This window comes from Gordionus sp. m RMFG-2023, chromosome 3, assembly GCF_954871325.1.
Source record: "Gordionus sp. m RMFG-2023 chromosome 3, tfGorSpeb1-WG-v2, whole genome shotgun sequence".
NCBI classification, from domain to species: Eukaryota; Metazoa; Nematomorpha; class Gordioida; order Chordodea; family Parachordodidae; genus Gordionus; species Gordionus sp. m RMFG-2023.
In genome coordinates, this window is record NC_088777.1 from 10,207,410 (window position 1) to 10,229,749 (window position 22,340).

The 22,340-nt window shown below is 27.5% G+C and overlaps 1 protein-coding gene across 4 annotated transcripts in view; it reads left to right on the forward strand.

Moving 5' to 3' along the window:
• LOC135926005 (regulator of gene activity-like) overlaps positions 1-22,340 on the forward strand; it is a 39,560-nt gene that overhangs the window by 4,341 nt on the left and 12,879 nt on the right. For all 4 annotated transcript variants that reach the window (XM_065461635.1, XM_065461639.1, XM_065461637.1 and 1 more), the window contains exons 7-11: positions 13,255-13,593; positions 16,827-16,867; positions 17,272-17,412; positions 21,283-21,375; positions 22,120-22,154. In XM_065461635.1, the coding sequence (XP_065317707.1) occupies positions 13,255-13,593; positions 16,827-16,867; positions 17,272-17,412; positions 21,283-21,375; positions 22,120-22,154 (649 nt within the window). The remainder of the gene's footprint in view (positions 1-13,254; positions 13,594-16,826; positions 16,868-17,271; positions 17,413-21,282; positions 21,376-22,119; positions 22,155-22,340) is intronic.

Below are 22,340 nucleotides of genomic sequence, written 5' to 3' on the forward strand. Positions count from 1 at the left end.
TGTGAGTTAAAATAAATATCGTTTTCAAATAGCAAACTAGGATGAGATATAATTTTTTTTTAGTATGGTATAAATTATTATATTTATGCAAATATAAAGTCATTAGTACCATATGAAGTCAGAATGCATATTGAAGATTATTTTGAGAAATTATACCCTTTCGGCTTGAATGGAATTGCAAACAATAACGAGTGGCATCTTCATGGGACATCATCAGAACAAAAAAAATTAATAAGCTAGTAACTTTTTTATTTGATTAATTTTACTATATGCATCTGAAAACAAGCGAAATTTGTTCTCTAGTTTGGCCAACGGATTAAAACTTTGACTGAATGTCTGCTGTCATAGACATGGGAGTAGGTGATTAATATACTTTCTTCATATAATGACCTCACCTACGAATTCATAATGTGAATGTAAATTTAGAGACCAATGAAGTTTAAAGAATGATATTTCACTGGCCTGGAAAGAGCCCAGGTTGAAGTGAGTAACCTTGGGGAAGTTAAAATAGGGATTGATAGAATTGAGAAGTTTAATAAAAAAATAGTCAGGATCGAAATTGGAACACAAACAAATCCAAAACTTCTATTTGGAGTAAGGGAACTACCTAAATTATGACAATAAACCAAATGGAAAAGAACTTCATAAAAAAAGTTGTCCTTTGATATACCTTTGTATACGTCACAGGTACTTTGAACACTTCACAGCCCAAGGCAAATCACGAATTAATTCTGTGGCTGAGGTAATAACTTAGATAGTTCAATTAACACCATACACACATACACGGTGCCCCCATCACGATAGAATATGAAAATGAATATAAATTTATATCATTTAAAACGCCAAATAAAAAGATTATTTATTATTACAATACAATTACAGGATTAAGCGTCAACATGGATTACCCTGGATTTTGGCCTTTAATTACCCAACCCAACCAAATAACGCAAGGAAAACTCCTTGCTCTGGATATACTTGTTATAGTAGAAAATTCAATTATAGCAACGGAAGGGAATCTTTTACCGCCTTTTTTTATAACATTCATAAAATATTAATTTAAGTCTATTATAAAATAATAAAAATTACGAAAGTCCTAATTTTGAATAATATTTGATTTTTAAGACAAACTCGGCCAAAGACTGAATACATCATTTTATATTTTATTTTAAGCCCGACCTTACCCCCCCCCCCCCCTCCCTCCATTAAGCCCAGTCTCTCTCAATTTTGGGACCGTCATAGTTTCGGGGCGACTTGCGTGGCGCAAGTTCGAGATTAAAGAAAAAGTAGATAGTTTCCCGAAGATGCAATTTTTTTGGCTGGAGCTCAGTCTAAAATTTTTAGTTGCTTAAGCCCGAATCCTGCTCAATTTTGGGACCGGCTTAGTTTCGGGGCGACTTGCATAGCGCTAGTTCGAGATTAAAATAAGAGTAGATAGATCCCAAAAATGCAATTTTTTGGCTGGAGCTCTGCCCTAAAATATTTATTTGCTGCCCAATCCTAAATGTTTTAATTTGAAATATAAAAAAAAAATCATTAATCCGTTTTACCTGATTTTGCAGAAATTTTAATTGTCATTTTATTTTAATATAAAAAATGGCCGAATTTATCCGATTTTGAATAAAAATTTATACCAAAATAATATTATGCAAGCCTCGAGATTTCCATAAATGTCCAGGCCTTTCTGCCATCTATGAACAAAATCTCCAGTCTTGATTAAAATTTTTGGCTAAAATATTGTGTTAGTCGCTTTTAGAAATCGAGCCGTTTAACAGCACTAATGTAAAGTGTTAAAGTTATCTCTAAATTAAAATAGACAATTAAGATTCAATCCTTCTGATAAAAATTGGCACAACGATTTGTTAATTTAAAGTTGTAATATAATAATTACAATATTAGATATGATTGACCCTTATATTAAGTATTAAATTAACCATTTTTAAAAAAAAATCACATGATAAGTTTGATATTATTCCATTCGGCTAATTATATGTTCGTATAATTATAATTTATAAATAAGCAGCAAAGTATAAACTTTGTGGCTTAAGATTGGGATGCCCTATATTGTTATATTATTTTTTAAATGATAAATGATATTATTCTTTGTATATAATATAATAATATCCATATATAATTTAAATTTCTATACTGAATTTTAAAAAATATAATGATGATAATGCATTATTATGTGCCATGCCCACCATTTAGATGATTTCAATTCTCCAGTTCTTATAAGCGTCTATATATAATATTGAAATCTCTTTTAGGTGACAACTTTAAAAATGGTTCCTTTTTAATCATATCGAGGAATACACGGACACTGCTTGGGGTTTGTATGACCCTTTATTGAAATTATCAAAAAATTTTTATTCTAATTATTTAAAGTAGTGTTGTTAAACGGCTCGATTTTAGCCTATTTCTAAAAAATGTTAACTCGATATGTTAATCCAGAAAATATTATGCAAATTTGAAGATTTTGCTCATGGCACAAAGGTTTGGGAAACTAAAACTATTAGCGAGAAATCTCAAGGCTTAGGAAATTTTTTTCTCCCTAAAATATTGAGTTTGCCTTTTTTTATAAAAATAGGTTCAAATTGAGGCCTTATAACAACACTAGTATTAAGGAGGAAAGTTTGGGGTCATTCCAGCCAAATCAAAATACCTCAATTTAAAAATTTTTTTTTAAGCTCGTCTTACATTTTCTTTTCTAGTTAGATGATTATCGAAATTTTGTTAGAAATTATATTTTTTGCGATAACGAGGATTTAAGGTAAAAAAAATCGATGTTGCTATTAAATAATTAATTTTTAATTTAAAAATTAAATTAATTTGACTATTAAATTTGAATAATTTTATGACTAAGTCAAATAATTGAAAATTAGGAGGGAAAAAAAGCCAAGAATGGAAATTTTATTGTTATACATAGTGATTTTATGTTCAGGTTATTAAAATTTAATCTTCTTCATTTTTTTTCAATTTTTCCTAATGCTCGCTTAACTATTTTTCTAATAATTTTTTCAATATTAGGGCGACTGCTTACTTATTCTCAAAAATGTCGCTAATATACAAATATTTTCTTGCAATAAAAGAATTTTTTTTTATCGTTCAAAGCTATTTTAAGGTATAATTGATTTATAAGTATGATGCACAAAGTTTGAGTATTAATCTTTAACATTTTTTTTTTAAAAAAGAAAGATTTTAGATCAAATTTTACCTAAAAATGCCAAAAACTTAAAAAAAAAATCTTTTATAGGCCAAGTCCAAAATACTAAAAAAATACGATTCGTAAATAGGAAAAAAAAAATATAAGCTTTTTTTAAATATACAAACAAAAACACGTCCAAAATATATTTCAAAGTTTTAAAACAATCCGATTTTTAAAAAAAAAATAATTTTGGACTACCATTTAAAAACGGGAACTATTTTATCCAGAAAAATATTAAGCAAGCCTCAAGATTTTAGTCATATGGCGAAATTTCGAGGTTTATTCAATATTTTTCTCTCTACAATAGTGAGTTAACTGTTTTTAAAAATCGGCTCAAATTGATGCGTTTAACAACACTAAAATCCTTTGTAACTTATTTTTTTTTTAAAATATTTAATTTTAATATAAGTTTTATAATTGATTTATGTTATTTTTTAATATTTTTTTTTAAAAATAAATAAAAGTTTAAAATTATTTTCGTGCAAAAATCTTTCGAGATAAAATCACAAAAAAAAGGAATTTCCAAAAGATTTTTTTCAAACTCTACACATGATAATATTCTTTTAAATCAAACTTAGAAAAAAAAACCTTTTCTTATATTGAAACGTTCATAACTATTCATTTTTTATATATATGTTAGCGGCAATGTGGTTATTTTTTTCAACTTTAAATAATATTTAAGCGCGTTATTTTAAATTTAAAAATTTGATTTTACCGGAAATGTATTCCAGCATGCTTAGAATACCTATCTTATGAATTGTATGAAAAATCCATATAAAAAAACTAATATATATTATATTAAGCTCAAAACATGGCTAAATTATCTGAAATTCATAGGGTAAATATTTCAAACATGATAAAAAAACGCGATTAATAAAAGATGTTTGCATTATATGTATGGGAGACGAGGGCTGGTGGGCGCAATTTTTGTCAAATTCATCATAGCTCCTAAAATAATGATCTTATAAGATCTTGCAAAATACCAATCTATACTTTAAATACTTGCCTATAAATATAACACTGTTATATTTTTTAAATATTTAATAATTTTTTTTCCAAGGTTTAGTAAAAGTGATTTTTTGAATTTAATAGCCCCAAACCCGTGGTTAGTCGAATCATCGATGGGGTTAGTCGAATTAAATAGTTTATTAGGCTTCCTATGATACACAAAAAAATTTTCTTCATATTTTCCTATATACTTTATTTATATAATATTTTATTTACAATTATAACAAATAAAATAGCAATTTTTTTGGCACAGGACCCATGTACCCAACCTTTACATACTCTGCATTGAAACCAATCTTCAAAATTATGGAAATTTTATAGTCCTGTTTACAAATAATACAAAATTTTATTAATATTTAAACAATGTGTTTTTTTTTATTTTCTTGTTTTAATAATAGCTGCTTTTTGAATGGGGAGAGGTAGAAATCGCAGCTATAATTTTTTAATACCTTTTTAACAGAAAACCTACTTCATGAAATTAGATTCAACCATTTTATTTTCCTCCTCATCATTAAATATTTTTTGTTTATTGTCTTGACCTATCTTGGGCATAGTCCCAGCCATTTTATATTTTTTATAATGTCTTAAAAAGTTTGTAGTAGGTATACCTGATAAAATAAATAATAAATTCACTCAAAATTTATCTAATTCTCTATTTAAATATAAATTGGATCTTATTATCAGGCTAATATTTATATATGGTAAATAAATGTTCATATCTGATTGTAAATATTATTATAATTTGAATTTAATCAAATAATATGTCAATCACATTATATATATATATATGAAGATTTTAGTTTGCAAGATATTTCTGATATTTTATTAAAATTGAAATATATTATGAAAAATTACATTGATAAATTTATATAATAATTATTTTATATATTAAATTTATAAAATATTATATTTTAACCTGTAATAGATGTTACTTTTCTTGATGACATATTATTTTCATCAGAGACCTGTAGAGGTACCATTTGCACGGCCCTGCCCGGCCCGGTTTTAAATTTTTTAGGCCGGCCCGGATATTTTTTAAAAAAAATTTTTATGGCCCGGCCCGGATTTAAAAATTTAAGGCCCGGCCCGGATATTTTTTAAAAAAATTTTTTATGGCCCGGCCCGGATTTAAAAATTTAAGGCCCGGCCCGGATATTTTTTAAAAAAATTTTTTATGGCCCGGCCCGGATTTAAAAATTTAAGGCCCGGCCCGGATATTTTTTAAAAAAATTTTTTATGGCCCGGCCCGGATTTAAAAATTTAAGGCCCGGCCCGGATATTTTTTAAAAAATTTTTATAAAAATTATAAAACTGTTATTTATAAAAATGGATATTTTGAGCATATACTATATTTTATATTGCATTTATAAAAATAAAACTAATATTCATAAAAATGGTAATAATATTTGTCATATACTATATTTTATATTACATTTAAAAAAAATAAAACTAATATTTAATTTATAAAAATGGAAAATATTTTGAGAATATAATATATTGTATTTAATTTACTATTTAATTTATAAAATAAAAATAAATCGCTATTTAAAAAAATGCATGTATAATAAATAGTATTTTGAAAATATAATCTAATTGCACAATATTAATATAATTGATTTTATAATATAAATTTTTAACAAAAGAAGATAATTGTATTATATAATATTGTAAAAAAAAATAATGAAAAATGTTGGATTAAAAACTTTAATGACTCAAGGTAAATATAATAAATGCAATAAATATTTGACAGTTTGCAAAGTAAAAAACCAGCATGATTGACGAAACCCTATACTTAAGAAAGATATTAAAAATTCACAAATTATCATGAAGAAAGAGAAGCATATCTACCTTTTCAGGTTGAAGATTACTTCTTCTTTCTTCAAGAATTCTCCCAGTAGTGGAAAAATTCCGCTCACATCTTGCACTTAAAGCAGGAATTGCCAATTTTGCTAAAATTGGAAATTCGCTTTGATGAGCCGCCCACCACTCTAACAAATTATCAACCTTAAATGTTTTATCTATTATTTATGTAATTATAATATTCATCATCGGGTATTGACATATTACCAGAATTACCATCGCCCCATTTGTCATAAAACGATTCAGTTTGTTTAACAACAGTCGTAATTTGACTGGTCGATAGTATTTCATTTACTTCCTGAGCCTCTTGTAATTTAATATAATCTTTTATATAGTTTTCCGTCATTTTGCGATCTGTCCCTGACTACATACGTAATTGCTTGAATTTGGGACAGAGAAAAAGAGAAATAAAATGATACTTGTGCAAAACAAATTTTTCAATTAAAAAATGCTTTATATTAAGTAAAATCAATTACAAACTTTAAGAAGTGATAATCCTTTATTTGATTGTTTTGGTAAAATATATTCTAAAAATTTAGATATGAATTATAAAAAAATATATTAATAATACTTGAATATTGGGGCTTATTTAAGATATTCCTTTATTTGATTGTTTTGGTAAAATATGTTGTAAAAATTTAGATATGAATTATAAAAAAATATATTAATACTTTGAATAAATTTGCAGGAAATTAATAATTAGATCGATCTGTGGGTTGTTAGGTAGTGTTAACCATCACCCAATATTATATTAATCATAACTATAATATAATAATGAGCAAAAAAATCAAGATTTTCGGCCGACCTCTTTTAATTTTGATAAAAAGTTGTAGACTGGTTATATATGTTCCCATTAGATTATAAACAAAATTTTAGCGCATTGGCAACTATATTAGCGGAGATAATCGGGGTTAAAGGTCCAAAAAACATCTTTTTTTGCTTTTTACTGATGTCAAATAATTAGTTTTTAATTTAAAACTAAATACGATCAAATATTGAATTTAATATCAATAGCTAAGTTAATAATTGATAATTATGGCTAAAACATCAAAATTAATTTTTGATAAAATTTGGGTCATCTTATGGTCAGTTGAAAACTTGAAATTAATATTTAGAAATGTATATGATCTCCTATTTTTAATTTTTTTAAGAAATATTATCCGTTTACTTAATTTTTAATAATTTCCAACAATTAGCATGGCTGGATATTTATTTAAAAAAATATTGTGATTATTATACTTTAAAAAAAATAGATGACGCTATATATAATAGTTTTAATATGTTAAAATTCATTTTTTTTATTGATTAAAAATATTTTAATGTATAATATATTATAAAATTCGATTATATAACTTTGTAAACCTTATTCCCCTGAGATATTCACAGGATAAAAAATTTTAATAATTTTTTTAATATTTCAATGTAAATTAAAAATAATTAAAAAATCCGACTAACGAACAAAAAAGCAGAATTAAAGGAGTGCAGGAAAATTATTAAGGGAAAAATCGAAAATCACATTAATTACCAGGCCTACCCCTAACCTCCCCCCCCCCCCCCCCTTAGACTAAGTCATATACCCATCAAGATCAAGAATGTTATGAAATTGTCATTATCTTAAATTATTAAAATAACCAGAGATGAAGAAAATTTCGAAGATTTTGAAAAATTTTTTAAGCAATAAAAATAAACAAAATTATAGTTCTGATGAAATAAGCCGACTCATGCCTGGAATAAAAGATTGTGTATCTGTTAAAGGCGAGAAAGAATTAGTCCAAAGACTTATATTAAATAAGCTTAGATAAATATTCAAGATGTTTAAGGAAGAATACCCAAATACATTAATTGGATTTTCCAAATTTGCCGAACTTAGCCCAAAAAACTGTATTTTAGTTGGAGCTAGTCTGCTCCATTCATCAGAATGTGATATTAATGACAAATGTAATAGCTGAAATTACAGCAGGAGAAGATTACTGTATAAATTCTTATAACTATCTTTTGGCGTAAATTATTTGTAATCCATCTCAGCTAAAATGTTATTTAACAAATTGTGATTAATGCCCTGATATAGAATCTCTTAAATGCCAATTATACCAATTGTTTCAGAGAAATCGTATAGAGTATGTCACGTTTAAACAATGGATCACGGTGGATAGAGCAAATCTTGAAACTATTATAAAGTCCATTGATGATTTCATCGAATATCTATTAGAAAAAGTTCAAATTTTACTGCGTCACTCTTTATAGCTAAACACAAAGTGTATTTTTGAAGAATTCCAAAGAAAATTTAAAAGATGGGAAATTTTTAACAATTCTAGATTATTCTGAAAATTATTCCTTCATTTTAAAAGATGAAGTTCAGGGATTTCATTGGAACAACGTGCAGGCCACTATACATCCATTTGTAGCATATTATAAATCTGGAGAAGAATTAAAAAATATAAATTTTGTTATTTTATCCAAATTTAATTATAAACCAGAAAAAATAATATATTTTTCAGATGAAGCCGCGTCTCAATACAAGAATCGCAAAATTTTTCTGTACATATGCCTTCATAAATACGATTATTCCTGCCGAATGGCATTTCTTTGCCACTGCTCACGGCAAAAATGCATGTGACGGTATCGGAGGAACTGTCAAAAGATTAGTTGCCAGAGCTAATCTTCAAAGGCCAAATAAAAATCAAATTCTAACCCCATTAGAATTATATAATTATGCTAAAGAAAATATTAATGGAATTCAATTTGAATATGTATCCAATCAAGAATATATCGAAGAGGAATTAGCCCTTCGTAAAAGATTTAATTCTGCACTGCCCATACATGGGACCCAAAAAATTCACGGGGTTATTCCCATTGATCAAAATAGACTAAAAACCAAATAATATTCTAATTCCAAAAAACAAGTTTCGTTTTTAAATGAGAAAATTAAATTTTAAAATATTAATTGATATATAACATGTGTATATGATGATAAATGGTAATCAGATTTTTACACCCTTGTGGACCTTCAACTTCATTTTAATTTCCTCTGAAAGATGATATTTTAGTGTTGCCTAAATCTCATATTCTCTCACTGGTCAATCCTTCTACTCCCACCAGTCAAACATATATATTATCTCCTGAAGAAATCTCACAAGCTAGCCAGGCTTTGTATTACTTTAGATGAAGTAAGATTAAATTAATTTATAAACTATCATAATTAGGCTAAATTTGTGAAGATTTTAAAAATTTATGATCTGAATTACAAATAAATATATATAATAGACATTGTAATCGATTTAGTATGATATATATACATTAAAATATTTTTAATCATTAAAAAAATGAATTTTAACATATTAAAACTATTATATATAGCGCCATCTATTTTTTTAAAGTATAAAAATCGCAATATTTTTTTAAATAAATATCCAGCCATGCTAATTGTTGAAGAAATTATTAAAAAAATAGTAAACGGATAATATTTCTTAAAAAAATTAAAAATCGGAGATCATATACATTTCGAAATATTAATTTCAAGTTTTCAACTGACCATAAGATGACCCATATTTTATCAAAAATTAATTTTGATGTTTTCGCCATAATCATCAATTATTAACTTAGCTATTGATATTAGATTCAATATTTGATCATATTTAGTTTTAAATTTAAAACTAGTTATTTAACATCAGTAAAAAGCAAAAAAAGATGTTTTTTAGACCTTTAACCCCGAATATCTCCGCTAATATAATTGCTAATGCGCTAAAATTTTGTTTATAATCTAATGGGAACATATATAACCAGCCTACGATTTTTCATCGAAATCGAAAGGGGTCGGCCGAAAAGTGATTGATTTGACATGGAATGACCCCTTATAACTATTAACTCATAATGTAAAAATTTTTATAAAAAATATTAAGGCCCGGCCCGGGTTTAACAATCTTAAGCCCGGCCCGGATATATTTAAAAAAAAAATTTTTAGGCCCAGCCTGGCTCGGATATGTTAAAAAAAATTTTTTTTAGGCACGGCCCGGCCCGGATATATTTAAAAAATTTAAAATACGGCCCGGCCTTGCCCGGGCCGGGTTTAGGGCCGGGCCTGCAGGTCTCTGATTTTCATACAATTTTGTTCATAATCCTTTATGGTAAAAATTTTAAAATTTGGAATTTTTATAAATTTGAGTACCATAATAATATTATAAAAATTAATTGATTGATTGTGCCGACAAGCCTCAATTCTACTAATCCTAATGATGATAATATTACTAATATGATTTTAACACATATTTAAGCCTTACATATAAATCTGATACTTTGTTAAATATTAAAACAGAGTTTTAACACATTTTTAAGCCTTACATATAAATCTGATACTTTGCTAAATATTAAAACAAAGTTTTAACTTTCATATATTGTCCATTTTGTCATGTGTAAACATTTAATTTTTTAATACAACCTAATAATGTAAAGTGGAAATTTTGTAATTTTCACGTTAAAAAATTAAAATAGCTAAATAATATAAATTATTTTCTTCGCCAAATATGGATATCATAGAATTCTATTTTAGAACAAAATTTCACTGGTTTTAAAATAAAATCTACTAAACCGACAAACCCCTTGCGCCTACTAGCCCTGGTCTCCCCTAAACAGAAAAATTTTCATAATTTTGAAGCTTGGGCTCATGGGTCCTGTGCCAAAAAAGATTGCTATTTTATTTGTTATAATAGTAAATAATATTATTAAAAGCATATATGAAAATCTGAAGAAATTTTTTTTGTGTCTCTTAGGATGCCAGATAAACCGGTTGATTCGACTAGCCTCATCAATGATCTGACTCCACGGGTTTGGGGCAGTTAGGTTCAAAAAATCACTTTTACTAAACCTTTTCTGGAGAAAAAATTAATGAATATTTAAAAAATATATCAGTACATATTTATAGGTAAGTATTTAAGGTATCGATTGGTATTTTGCAAGATCTTATACGATAATTATTTTCGGAGCTATGATGATTTTTGACAAAAATTGCGCCGAGCCGTAGTCTCCCCTATTTATAAATGTAGTTGTATTCGTTTATTTTATGATAATAATTTGTCTTTGTTTTTGGTTTCATTTATTCGATAAAGCAAATATTAAAATGTTTGAATCGAATAATGTATTATTCGTATTCGAAATATCGATCACGAATACCTTATGATCATGTGACATCAACAATATTCGAATAATATTTCTCATTCAATTTACGGTTTATCGAGATTTTTCATGTTCATATATAAAATGTCTAGGAACGTTTACAAAGTTTTATAAAGATTAAAAACTTAACACCTGAAATTGGAGCAATAAATAACTGCGCGGAACAAGAATCTGAGGAATGGGGATCTTGAGGTATTGCTTAGTAATCGGATTCTGTATCCATCTATAAATTTAGAAATCATTCATTCATATTCTAAATAAAAATTGGGCGGAAGAAACAAATTTAGATATACTGGAGCCCAGAGCAATCCATAATGGAAGAAATGGAAACTCGGTCATCCTACGAAGATTATTTTAAGAAATCTTTCTTTAAATCAAAAATGATCTGCAAAATTTGGAGCCCCGAATTGTGATTAGTTTATATTTTCGGGATGGGGTCGAGAAATATTTTTTCTGGTTAAGTCGGGTTTAGAAATATAATATATTTTATTATATAACTTTTTAAAATTTAATCAGTGGTATCAAATGAATTATATATAGTTTGATTGTATATTATTTTTTACGATTTCGTTCTATTGAAGATTATATTTTTATAAAAAAAAATATTCATTTCGGGTATGCGTTTTGGTTCGACTTATTTTTAATACTTCGTTAAATGGCTTTTGAATCACGACACCCTATTTTGACATAGTTATTTCTCATATTTTTTTTTGTTTTTTTCTTACTTTTTTTGGGCCGTTTAGTCGAAGGTATATAGTCAAAGTGGAACCATGGCAGACTCTTATGATTAATATTATGTAATCAAATATAAATTACGAGCACACTAATTATTCTTCGCCATTTTATTTAAGTATTTAATTTTTGAAGTATAAGTATTATTATTATTTTTTGATAATACTCTAATTTGGGTTCCTGATAATTCGGGCACTCCATAATTTGACCAAAATTTTGATTCCCATCAAATTCCTATTAACCACTATCAGAAAGTTAAATATAATACTTAATATGGGCGACTGTATTAGTTGAGATAAAATATTGATTTCAACGATGCACAAATTGAACAGGGTTTATTTTTATTCTAGCTAAATAGTATGATTTTTTTTAGCATAGATCGAAGTCGATCAATTGAGGACCCATAAAAATTATTATCACGATGATAAATAAATTCGAATAAGATCATTTGTACACATTGATTGCTTCCTCATTTTAAAAAAAAAAAATTATCCTAAAATTTTTCACCGTAACCTCTGGATCGAACCTTATTTTTATATTTATCCTGAGCCGTCCCGTCCCCCTTATATTTTTTGATAGGTTCAGAAGGCAGAAAGGTTATAGGAATCGAATAATGAAAGAGGCCGAATGATTTTTAATTTGATAAAAGTATATAAAAAAAGAAAAAAAGTGCAACAAATATTCGTATGGAACGAAATTTTATTTAAAAGTAATTCACTTTTATTCATTCGGCCACAATTAACAATAAAAATAATAATTCGGCTTAAAAACTTTGAAATTTGGATTTAAATTATTTAGGATAGATAGGTATCACGTATTTCTGTTGTAATATTTATAATATAACCAAAATAATATAATTATTTTTTTACCTTAAATTTGTGTAAACAGTGTTGTTGAAAGCCTATTTCGCCGATTTTAAATTAAGATTTTAGCCAAAATAATATTACGCGAGCTTCGCGATTTTGTTAATAGATTGCCAAAATATTGGGTTAGCCGTTTTAAATTGAGCCGTGTGTTTTATAAAGACACCGAATTCATTCTTCCCAATAATTCAAATCGAGTAATACGACCAACAAAAACGAATAATACAATATTCGTATCAAGATTGGTTTTGACCGAATGCGAAATCATTAGTAGAATGGCGCTAAATTGGTTGCTTAAATCAAATAGCGCGCACAAATGTTGACTAAATTCGTCCTGTTTGCGCGTTATGCTTCCTTAACCGATAAGATGAATAATTTTTTAAAAAAAATATAATGTTTATTTGATTTACGTGTATCAAGATCGCAAAGTCAGCATTCATCTAATCTTTTTTCCTACAATTTCTCCTCTACCGGCCCCCTCATGTCCCAAGCCTCGACTCTTACCAACAGGGCTTCCTTCAACTCCTTGAGTAATAATAGCAATAACCTTTCGTCTCTCATCTCCGCTAACAAACCGGCGCAGTACAAATCGAATTTTTCCAATTCCACCAGTATCAACAATTTAAATTTTACCAATTACAACAACAATAATATGACCTATCCGGGCAACAGTTACGGTTACAATTATAGCGGCATCGCGACGTGCGGCAACGCTGGGTCAGGTTTCACGAATAACACCGGTTTCGGTAACGCTTTCAAGTACATTCAATAATTCTACCAAAATTCATACATTTAAGATCCCCCCCCCCCCACCTCATATTATTAATAAAAATCTGCTTATCTCCATCCTATTTAACAAAATGAAACGCGCGGCTATCTTTAAATTACTATTATTAATGTTATTCTTGAAAATAGTGATATCGTACTTTAATTATTTCAAACTTTTCTAAGAATATGCTGAATTTTATAAGCTAATAATAAAAAAATCCCAAATATACGTTTAAAATTTAGAATTGTTTAGCGACGTCCTTATACTTGTTAGTAGAGAGTTTTATTGAGATAGATATTTTTCAAAAAGTAAAAATGTTAATTTTTTAACGTCACTATTGCGGTCAAATTATTGTTAATCACCTCCTCGTCATTAAGTTTTTTGAAAATAATAATCGATACGCAGATTCATAAAATAAATTGAGACTAAATGGTCCCTTAATGTAAGTTATTCCATACAAACAATAAATTAAGAAACAATCAAATCGAGTAGCTTAAAGGATTTGTTAATATAACCAGCGATTCCTTAAAATACTTATTGGAGACCTGGATGGTATAGTTGGGTAATAGCTAAATGTCAGCGAATTGTGCCGGAGAAAATCCGTTAACCCATTAAGCGTTTTAATTTATATTAGTTTTTTAGAATTTGAGCTGCTATATTTATGAAAAAATGCCCTCATCCTCAGTTAGCTCGAATATACAAAATATGCTATATTTTTTTTTTTCTTCGTCGAGAATTTGCGCTAACTGTGAATGAGGAGTTGGCTAAAAATATAGAAATTACTCAACTATATTGAAAAAGTTAAATAAAAATAAATGTTGATCCATCTTGCCCCGGATTATTTTCAATCCTAACCCGATTGTTAAAAATAAAACTCGTCGTATAAAATTTGGCCTGATTTTATGAATTGTTTTCCCAAAAAGAAATCGAAAATATGAGGAGCCAAAATGGGTGTTAAATAATTCATTATATGATTTTTTTTCGACTGGTTAATGTATATTCAGAGATTCCCACGCTCACGTCATCGATACTTTCAGAGCTAAAATGATCATCGAATGAAACCATCTTAAATTATAAATATTTTAAGCCTACATTTAAACCCATAAATTGATTTAAAAAAATTTTTTTTAAAACAAATTTGTAAATAAATCAATAGGAAAGTAAAATGGATGTTGTTAATTTTTTGTATTTTTTTTTACCTTTTAAATTTAATTTTTACTTTTATATAAATAATTTCATAAATTAATTATAAAAATGATTAATTAGAAAATCTCTCCTTTTTTTCATAAAAAATAAGTTTCATAAATAATAATATATTGTTTTTGTTATCAGCTTCGTCCAAAAAAGTGATTAAAAAAAAATTTGGTTTAGCCTGGGTTTTTAAAAAGAATTTTAAATGTAATCCCCCCTCCCTCTACTAAACAAACCGTATTTTGATGTCATGGATGACGTATTTCCTTAGAAAATTTTGTTTATAAACGAATAAAAGAAACAAATATATAAATAGAGTAATTTTATATAATCATTTTTTTTATAAAAATTTGTTTAATTTGAGGAGTTATCCTTTATTGTGCTGTTCAAATGGCTCGATTTGGGCCGAATTTTAAAAAAAGATTAATTCAATATTTTAGCCAAAAAAATAGAGATTTCACTAATGCGTGTCAAAATCCTTGTGCCATCTCTGAGCGAAATCTTAAGGCTGGTGTAATATTTTTTTTCTGGATATTTTGAAAATCGGCTCAAAGCGAGCCGTTTAATAACACTTTTTGTGATACAGAGAATCGGCGTAATTTTTTAGGCGAAATGAATAAGTAGAAACCCGATGAATGAATTTTATTTATCTAGACTGAGTCTGATTCATTAAAATGCTTTTTCAAGCGTGGTTGAATACAAATCAGCCGGTGCCACCCTTCCAAGATAATTCATTTATATATAAATAAATGTAACCTTGAATTTTTTCTTTAATTTTCATAAAATGTTAATGTAAATTTTATATATGGGGAAACCAAAATGTCGTGTCTTATTGAATCGCGTTTGAATAAATAAGTCGTTAGGGTAGTATTATAATGTCATTGAATCCTGCGCGATCTGTCCAGACATCAACTGACATTCGCTCGGGCTTCTTAATTTTAAATTTTTTTACGTTGGGCCGGATTTAGAGCATGGCTTAATTTTTCCGCCTTCCTTCAAAAATCTCTTCTTTTTCAGAGGTGACTCGATTTTCGAAAATAAATATTTTATTTTTCTCTAATCGACTTCGGCCGAGAAAAATTGGCTTAATATATGTAAGGGTTTACCAAAAACTTTTTCTCATCTATCAATGAGTCGAATGTATTGTTGTTAAACGGCTCGTTTTGAGCCGATTTTTAAAAACGGCTAACACAATATTTTATCAAGAAAAATATGAGTAAGTCGGAAGATTCTGTTCATAGAAGGAACAAAGGTCTAGACATATATTAGCAAAATCTCGAGGCTTAAGCAATATTTTTCTGGCGAAAATAATGAATTGAGTCAGCCGATTTTAAAAATCAGCTCAAAACGAGCCGTTTAACAACACTAGTCGAATGTATCTTCAAACCGCTAGATTAGATAGCGCCCATTGCTGACCTGTGGGTTTCGTTTCATCTTCTGATATCTAATATACAAGGTGGTAATATTTCACGTCTGGTTTTGGACGGTACTTTGATAGGTCTCCATATGCTATATATTGCTTGGTTTAATGATGTTTTAGTTCTACCTTATTGTTTTAGAGGGTATAAAACTGGGTGGGGTTTAACAAATATGGGTTTTTACATTTGGAAAGAGAAATATTTCGATTTCAAGATGAAATTCCAGGAATTTATTTAATACTACTGAGAAATTTTTGTATGTAGTTAACTTTGGCTATTATAAATTTAGTGGATTGAAATAATTGGCACATTAGAAGATGCGCCAATAGTTTTTGGTAATTATCCAAAACATATACGCATATATCCGTGCCCTCCAAAAGGCAAGAAAATTGTTTTACTATCGGCGTTGAAAGTAGGGTGGCCGGATTATTTTGATTGGGATCTGAGAATTTCATAACTGGCATGTTTGTTGTAAGGGTGAGGGTTGCAATATTTAGGTATTAAATAATTAGTTTAAATTGAAATGAAGGAAAATGTAACTTGTTATAAAAACAAAATTACCATCGATTTTAATTCATTTTTTTTTAAAAAATTTAAAACATAAACTAATATAGCTACTTTGGTGGTGGTTCCAAATATTCGAAGAATTTCAACGGTAATCAATTTTCTTTAAAATTATTTTTTTTTGTTAAGGCAGTGCCCAAAAGCTATTTTAAATCTCATAAGTTTCGAAACTTTTAGAAATTTTACTGTACTGAAAATCGTACGTTAAATTTTTAAAATTTTCTAGAATTATATTTTGGACACGAAAGTTTGCGGATTTAATTTTTTTTTGTTATTTTGGACACAGCCTAAATAAATAGAGTTATGATTATAACAATATTTTTTGACTATTTTTTTTCCACAAAATATCAGGAAATGGTACATATATATATATATGTTTGATTTTAATATTTTTTAAAATTTGTAGTTAGAAAAAATATAGCCTTTCATATATATTTCGAAGCGTAAGGTTTAACATAATTAAGTTTTTTTTTTACAACATACCCCTTTCTCCAGACGCCTTCCATTACAATTCCAGCTCGAATCACCCTCCCTTAGATCCCTCGGAGTTTCCCTCCTTGAGGCACAACCAGGACTCTGCCGGATTGAATTTCAACTCTTTCCTCACCGGGAATGTTCTCTCCGGAACCAATAACTGTAATTAACTTAACATTATTTTTAGATTCTCTAGGGATGCAAAGCAAATGAGATTGTAATATTTTCTGATCATCTTTGACCTCGTAACCCATCAAAAAAACACTATAATCAGCTGATTTGCTATTGGGTTCATCTAATCATTTAACCCTTGAGTGGTTTTGTAGGAGCAACCTCCCCCTCCCCTCTGTTGTAAATTGTTATTACAAATAAACATAGATATTTTGACTAGGTTTTTCAGTATCCTATTTTACGATTAAATTTCTGCTAACTTTCATGCATTTTTATTGAATGATTTTTATATTATAACGTTATCTGAAGGCAAAAACTCACATTTTAACTTATGATAATTTTTTTAGAGTTTTTATTAAAATATTTAAAAGATTTTTGTAATCAATTTTATTATTTTTATGTTTTACAGATATTGTGTTATTTTTTTCAATTGTGAAACAAATATAAGATATAAAAACAAGATATAATTTTAAATTTTAAAAATCTACCAGGAGATAAGGTATAAAATTGCGCGGGAGTGGGAAGGCCCCTATAAAAATATATTTGAGTCTCTAAAGGAAGCAGTAATTGTATTTAAAATATTTTATTTGTATTTTTTGCCTTACCCCCATGGTGAAATTGATAAAATATGATGTTTTTTTAAATTGATTTATATAATTTGCAGCGAATTTCTGCTAACTGGGGTTAAAGAGAGTAGACAATGTTTAGATTAAGATTTTTTTTGTTTTTGCTAGAGTAAGTGTGTCACTATTAACATTTGTGTGAGGAAAGTGATAACGCGAATATAATTATAGATAAAAGATTTATCCATTATCGTGGAATAATTTTAGGGCCATCAAGTCTTAGACCCGAATCTTTTTAGGACTAGGCTGAAGTTTATTTATTGATGAATGGCGCTATTGACAGTCTTGATTTTAATACAATTTAACTCACGTCTGCCCTTAGCATTAATTGGTAAATTGCAATTCAGTACGATGTTGAACTATGTCGCAGCCAATTCTATGGCCTAGAATAACTCTTAGTTGTTGATTAATTAAGAGGTTACCTAAGTTTTTACAGGCAAGGCTTCCAAGAACTCGTCTTATTTTTATTAAAAATGCAGTTAAAATGGAATAGGGTTTTTTTGATAAATGTTTTTGTGAATTATTATTTCAGGAAAAACTGTATCCTTCTAAATGTACCTTATCCAGCAATTTTAGTAGATATTAACGAATTGTTTAATAGTTGGGAAGAGAGGAAATAATGAGTCAGTGCCATTCATTTTATTAGGAAGTTGGGCTAAATTCTTAATGGAGCTAAATTGAGATTTTAAAAGAATTTTTCCAATAAAAAGAGGATGTATGGAGATGCAATATTTTAAACATATAAGTATTATATGGAGGCCTTGATATAAACGGGAGAATATTTACGAACTGAACTGAGCTTAGGATGTCAAAAAATGTTGGCTCAAGATTGAGGAATGAGATAAGCGTGAGTCCAAAAGAGTTAAATTATTTAGTTTAACGGTTTTGTAGATAGATAAGGAAATTGTATTGTTATCTCGAAAACAGATTGTTGATTGCTTCAATCTTTGAAGGTATATTTTTTAATAGGATCTTTTTCTATTCTAGGTTATCAGTAGTGTTGTTGAGCGATTAACGGCTAACTCAATATTCATCAGAAAATATTACGCAAGCCTGAAGATTTTGCTCATGAAGGAACAGGTCAGTATATATAATCGAAATCTCCAGGCTTAGGCAATATTTTTCGGTTAAAATATTGATATAGCCGTTTTAAAAATCGGCTCAAAATGAGCCATTTAACAACACTAGTTATCAGTATCATGGTAAATAGGGTTTTTTTATTATAAAATTGCCATTTTATCGGGTATAAAGGATTTGCGTTGGGAAAATGAGCAACGGTTTTAGTTATTCAGTCTTTTTCACACAGGACAAAAGCCTTGAATAGGTCATAAGATATGTATCAATATAAATATGTTGAAAATAATTCCTTGATTTACAAAGCTTATCAAACGTCGATTTAAGCCAGCCATATGGATTAAATATCTTTTATAATTTTTTTTGGATTAATGCTTTGTTTTAATAGATATTTTTATGGTTAAAATAGGAAATATAATATTAAGACGCCAAAAGAAAACTCGTTTTAATATGTAATAAAACCCCATTTTACTGTTTATTTATAACTATTTTTAATTTGTAATAAAAACCGATTAAGTCTTATTACTTTTACCAAAATTGAACACCCGTATCTTAAATTTATAATTCATTTTACAAAAATTATTAACACTTAACTTTTTTATATTCTTTAGCCTTAAAATAAAAATACCTATATTACTATATATTTTTTTAAAAAAATTTTTATCCATCAGTATAAAAACAAATTAATCCTTTTTTTAAAAAATTTTTTTTTTATAATCGTTATAAAACATGAATTTTATAATATTTTTAGTGCCCGTTTCATTTATATAAAAGACCAATGAAAAAATATGGAAATGAATTGCTAAATTATTTTTTACCATCCTCTACTTTCATTTTTTTTTACGAATACGGGCACATGGATTATTATTTTTATCTTATTAATTATCTTCCTCCCGCTTTCATATATTTTGAAGAGGGACACATTACCTAAAACTAGTTTTATTGTGTAATATAATGTTGCTAGAAATATCAATTATTGTTAAAGACACCTCAAATTTATTTAATGTTAAACCAGGAATGCGAACCCGGCAAAATTTTTGCCCGGGTTTGGTTCAGGGAAATATTTTTTAACCCGAGTTTCCATCCGGATTCAGCTCTGGTTTAAGAATTTTTGAATGGATAAAAAAAATATTCTATATTTAAATCATAATTAAAAAACTAGACATAAATTTGGTATAAAAAAATTAATATTTTATTTTATTTATACGTGAGTCATGTATAAATTTAAAATTTTTTATTTAGACGTATTTCTTTAAATTAACAATAATCCAATATAATCATTTTTACTTTGACTTGTTCACTTTCATTTTCCTTTAATTAATAATCTTTGAGAATATTAAAAATTAAAAATAATTGGCTTAAATAAATTTAATTCTTTAAAATTTATTAACAATCTAATAGGAATCTTTGAGAATAAATTTAAAAATGGAGCAAATGAATTAAGTTGTTTAAAATTTATTAACACTTCACTTAATTGGAAATTTGAAATATTATAAAATGTCAAGTAAATTATTAATATTTATATTTAACAAAACAAATATCTTATATTAATTTAAACAATACACAGAACCCGGGTTCAAATAAAATTCCCGGGTTCGTTTCGAGGTTTTGAAAATTTTATAAACGGGGTTCAGTTTTGGTTCGGGTTAAAAAATTTTCCCAAAAGCCCTGTTATCTTCGGGTTAGGTTCGAACCCCTGGTTGAAATGGAAACGAGTTATTGCCAAATATAATTATTGGGAAAAAAATTCTTATAAGAGATTGCAAATTATTTAGAAACTATCAGTTCCCACTTTGCATGTCTCTTTTTAATAATTCTAAATTTCAAATGACTCAATAAAATATTTTTTTAAACCGATTCATCAATCCAAAAGGTCAAAAATGAGAGAGTATCTACTTTTCAGATTTTCACTTATATCAATCGGTCTCTAGCCCCCCACCCAGGATATTATTTTAAAATTTCTCAAATTTATTGAGATCATGGATCCTTTTTAAAAATGTTACAATCAACTCAAATCGTCGTTGAGGGCCTCTTTTAGCCCCCCCCCCCTGATATGTTTTTTGAAAATGTTTATATTTGTCTTTTATGTGCACTTTTGAAAAATATTATTTTAATATAGCTTTATTATATTGTGTTTTTTCTAAAAATAATATAATTTTAAAAGTGGGTATGGGGAAGCAAAATAGCGATATGCAACACCAGCAACATGAATTTCAAATACATAACGAAGATTTTCCAGCCCTTCCTGGCATTCAAAGTTTGTTCATTATTAATTAGTTTAAATAATTAAAAATTCAACTTATATATGATTGTTTTAAAGCTTAAAAATTTTTCCCAAATTCCTTTAACATAAAATTTACATAAATTCTGTAAAAAATTTATTTACTTATTATTATTGATAAGATATATATATAACAAATTTATCAAATGTAATAATTATAATTAAATATTCCCTTAAATCTATTGATATAAATCTTATTTAATTCATACGCATCAATGTGTTATTTTTGCAACTTTAAATCATTTTTTTTTAGCGTTTTTAAAAATTAAAAAATCTGATTTTACCGGAAATGTATTCCATCATGTTTGGAATACCCACCCAGTCAATTTCGGACAAATTTTCCATGAACCTTTAAACTTAATATAATTTATATTAGATTTTTTATATAAATTATAAATGACCCATAAAGTTCAGAGCAAAATTGTATACAATTCATAAGATAGGTTTGATAAAATATATGTCCGTTAAAATCCGATTTTTAAATTTAAAAAAACGCGCTCAAAAAATAATATTGACGCTAACATATTTAATAAAACAAAGTTATAGGGAAGGAAGAATATATGTTACTTTAATATATGGTTCTTTTATATAAATTTACAGAACGATCGATATATTGATTCACACCTCTATGTCAAACAAAAATGTTTAAATTTTTTTAAAATATATATATAATTTGTTTTTAAAATTCAAAACAAACCCTGTTTAATTTATTTATATTAGGCAAAGAAAACAGCCAGCCCATCGACAATACGAATGTAAGTAACTAACAAATGATGTTATCTTTAATTTCTTTAGAAGTTTCATTTTTGATGAATAAAATTAGTATTTTTAATGTGGATGGGTGTATCATCAAATACATCTTTTTTAAAGAGATAAAGTATGGAAGGGAGAAAAGATATATATTTCCCGAGTTACAGGTTTCTCGCATTTAGCCTTTTAGT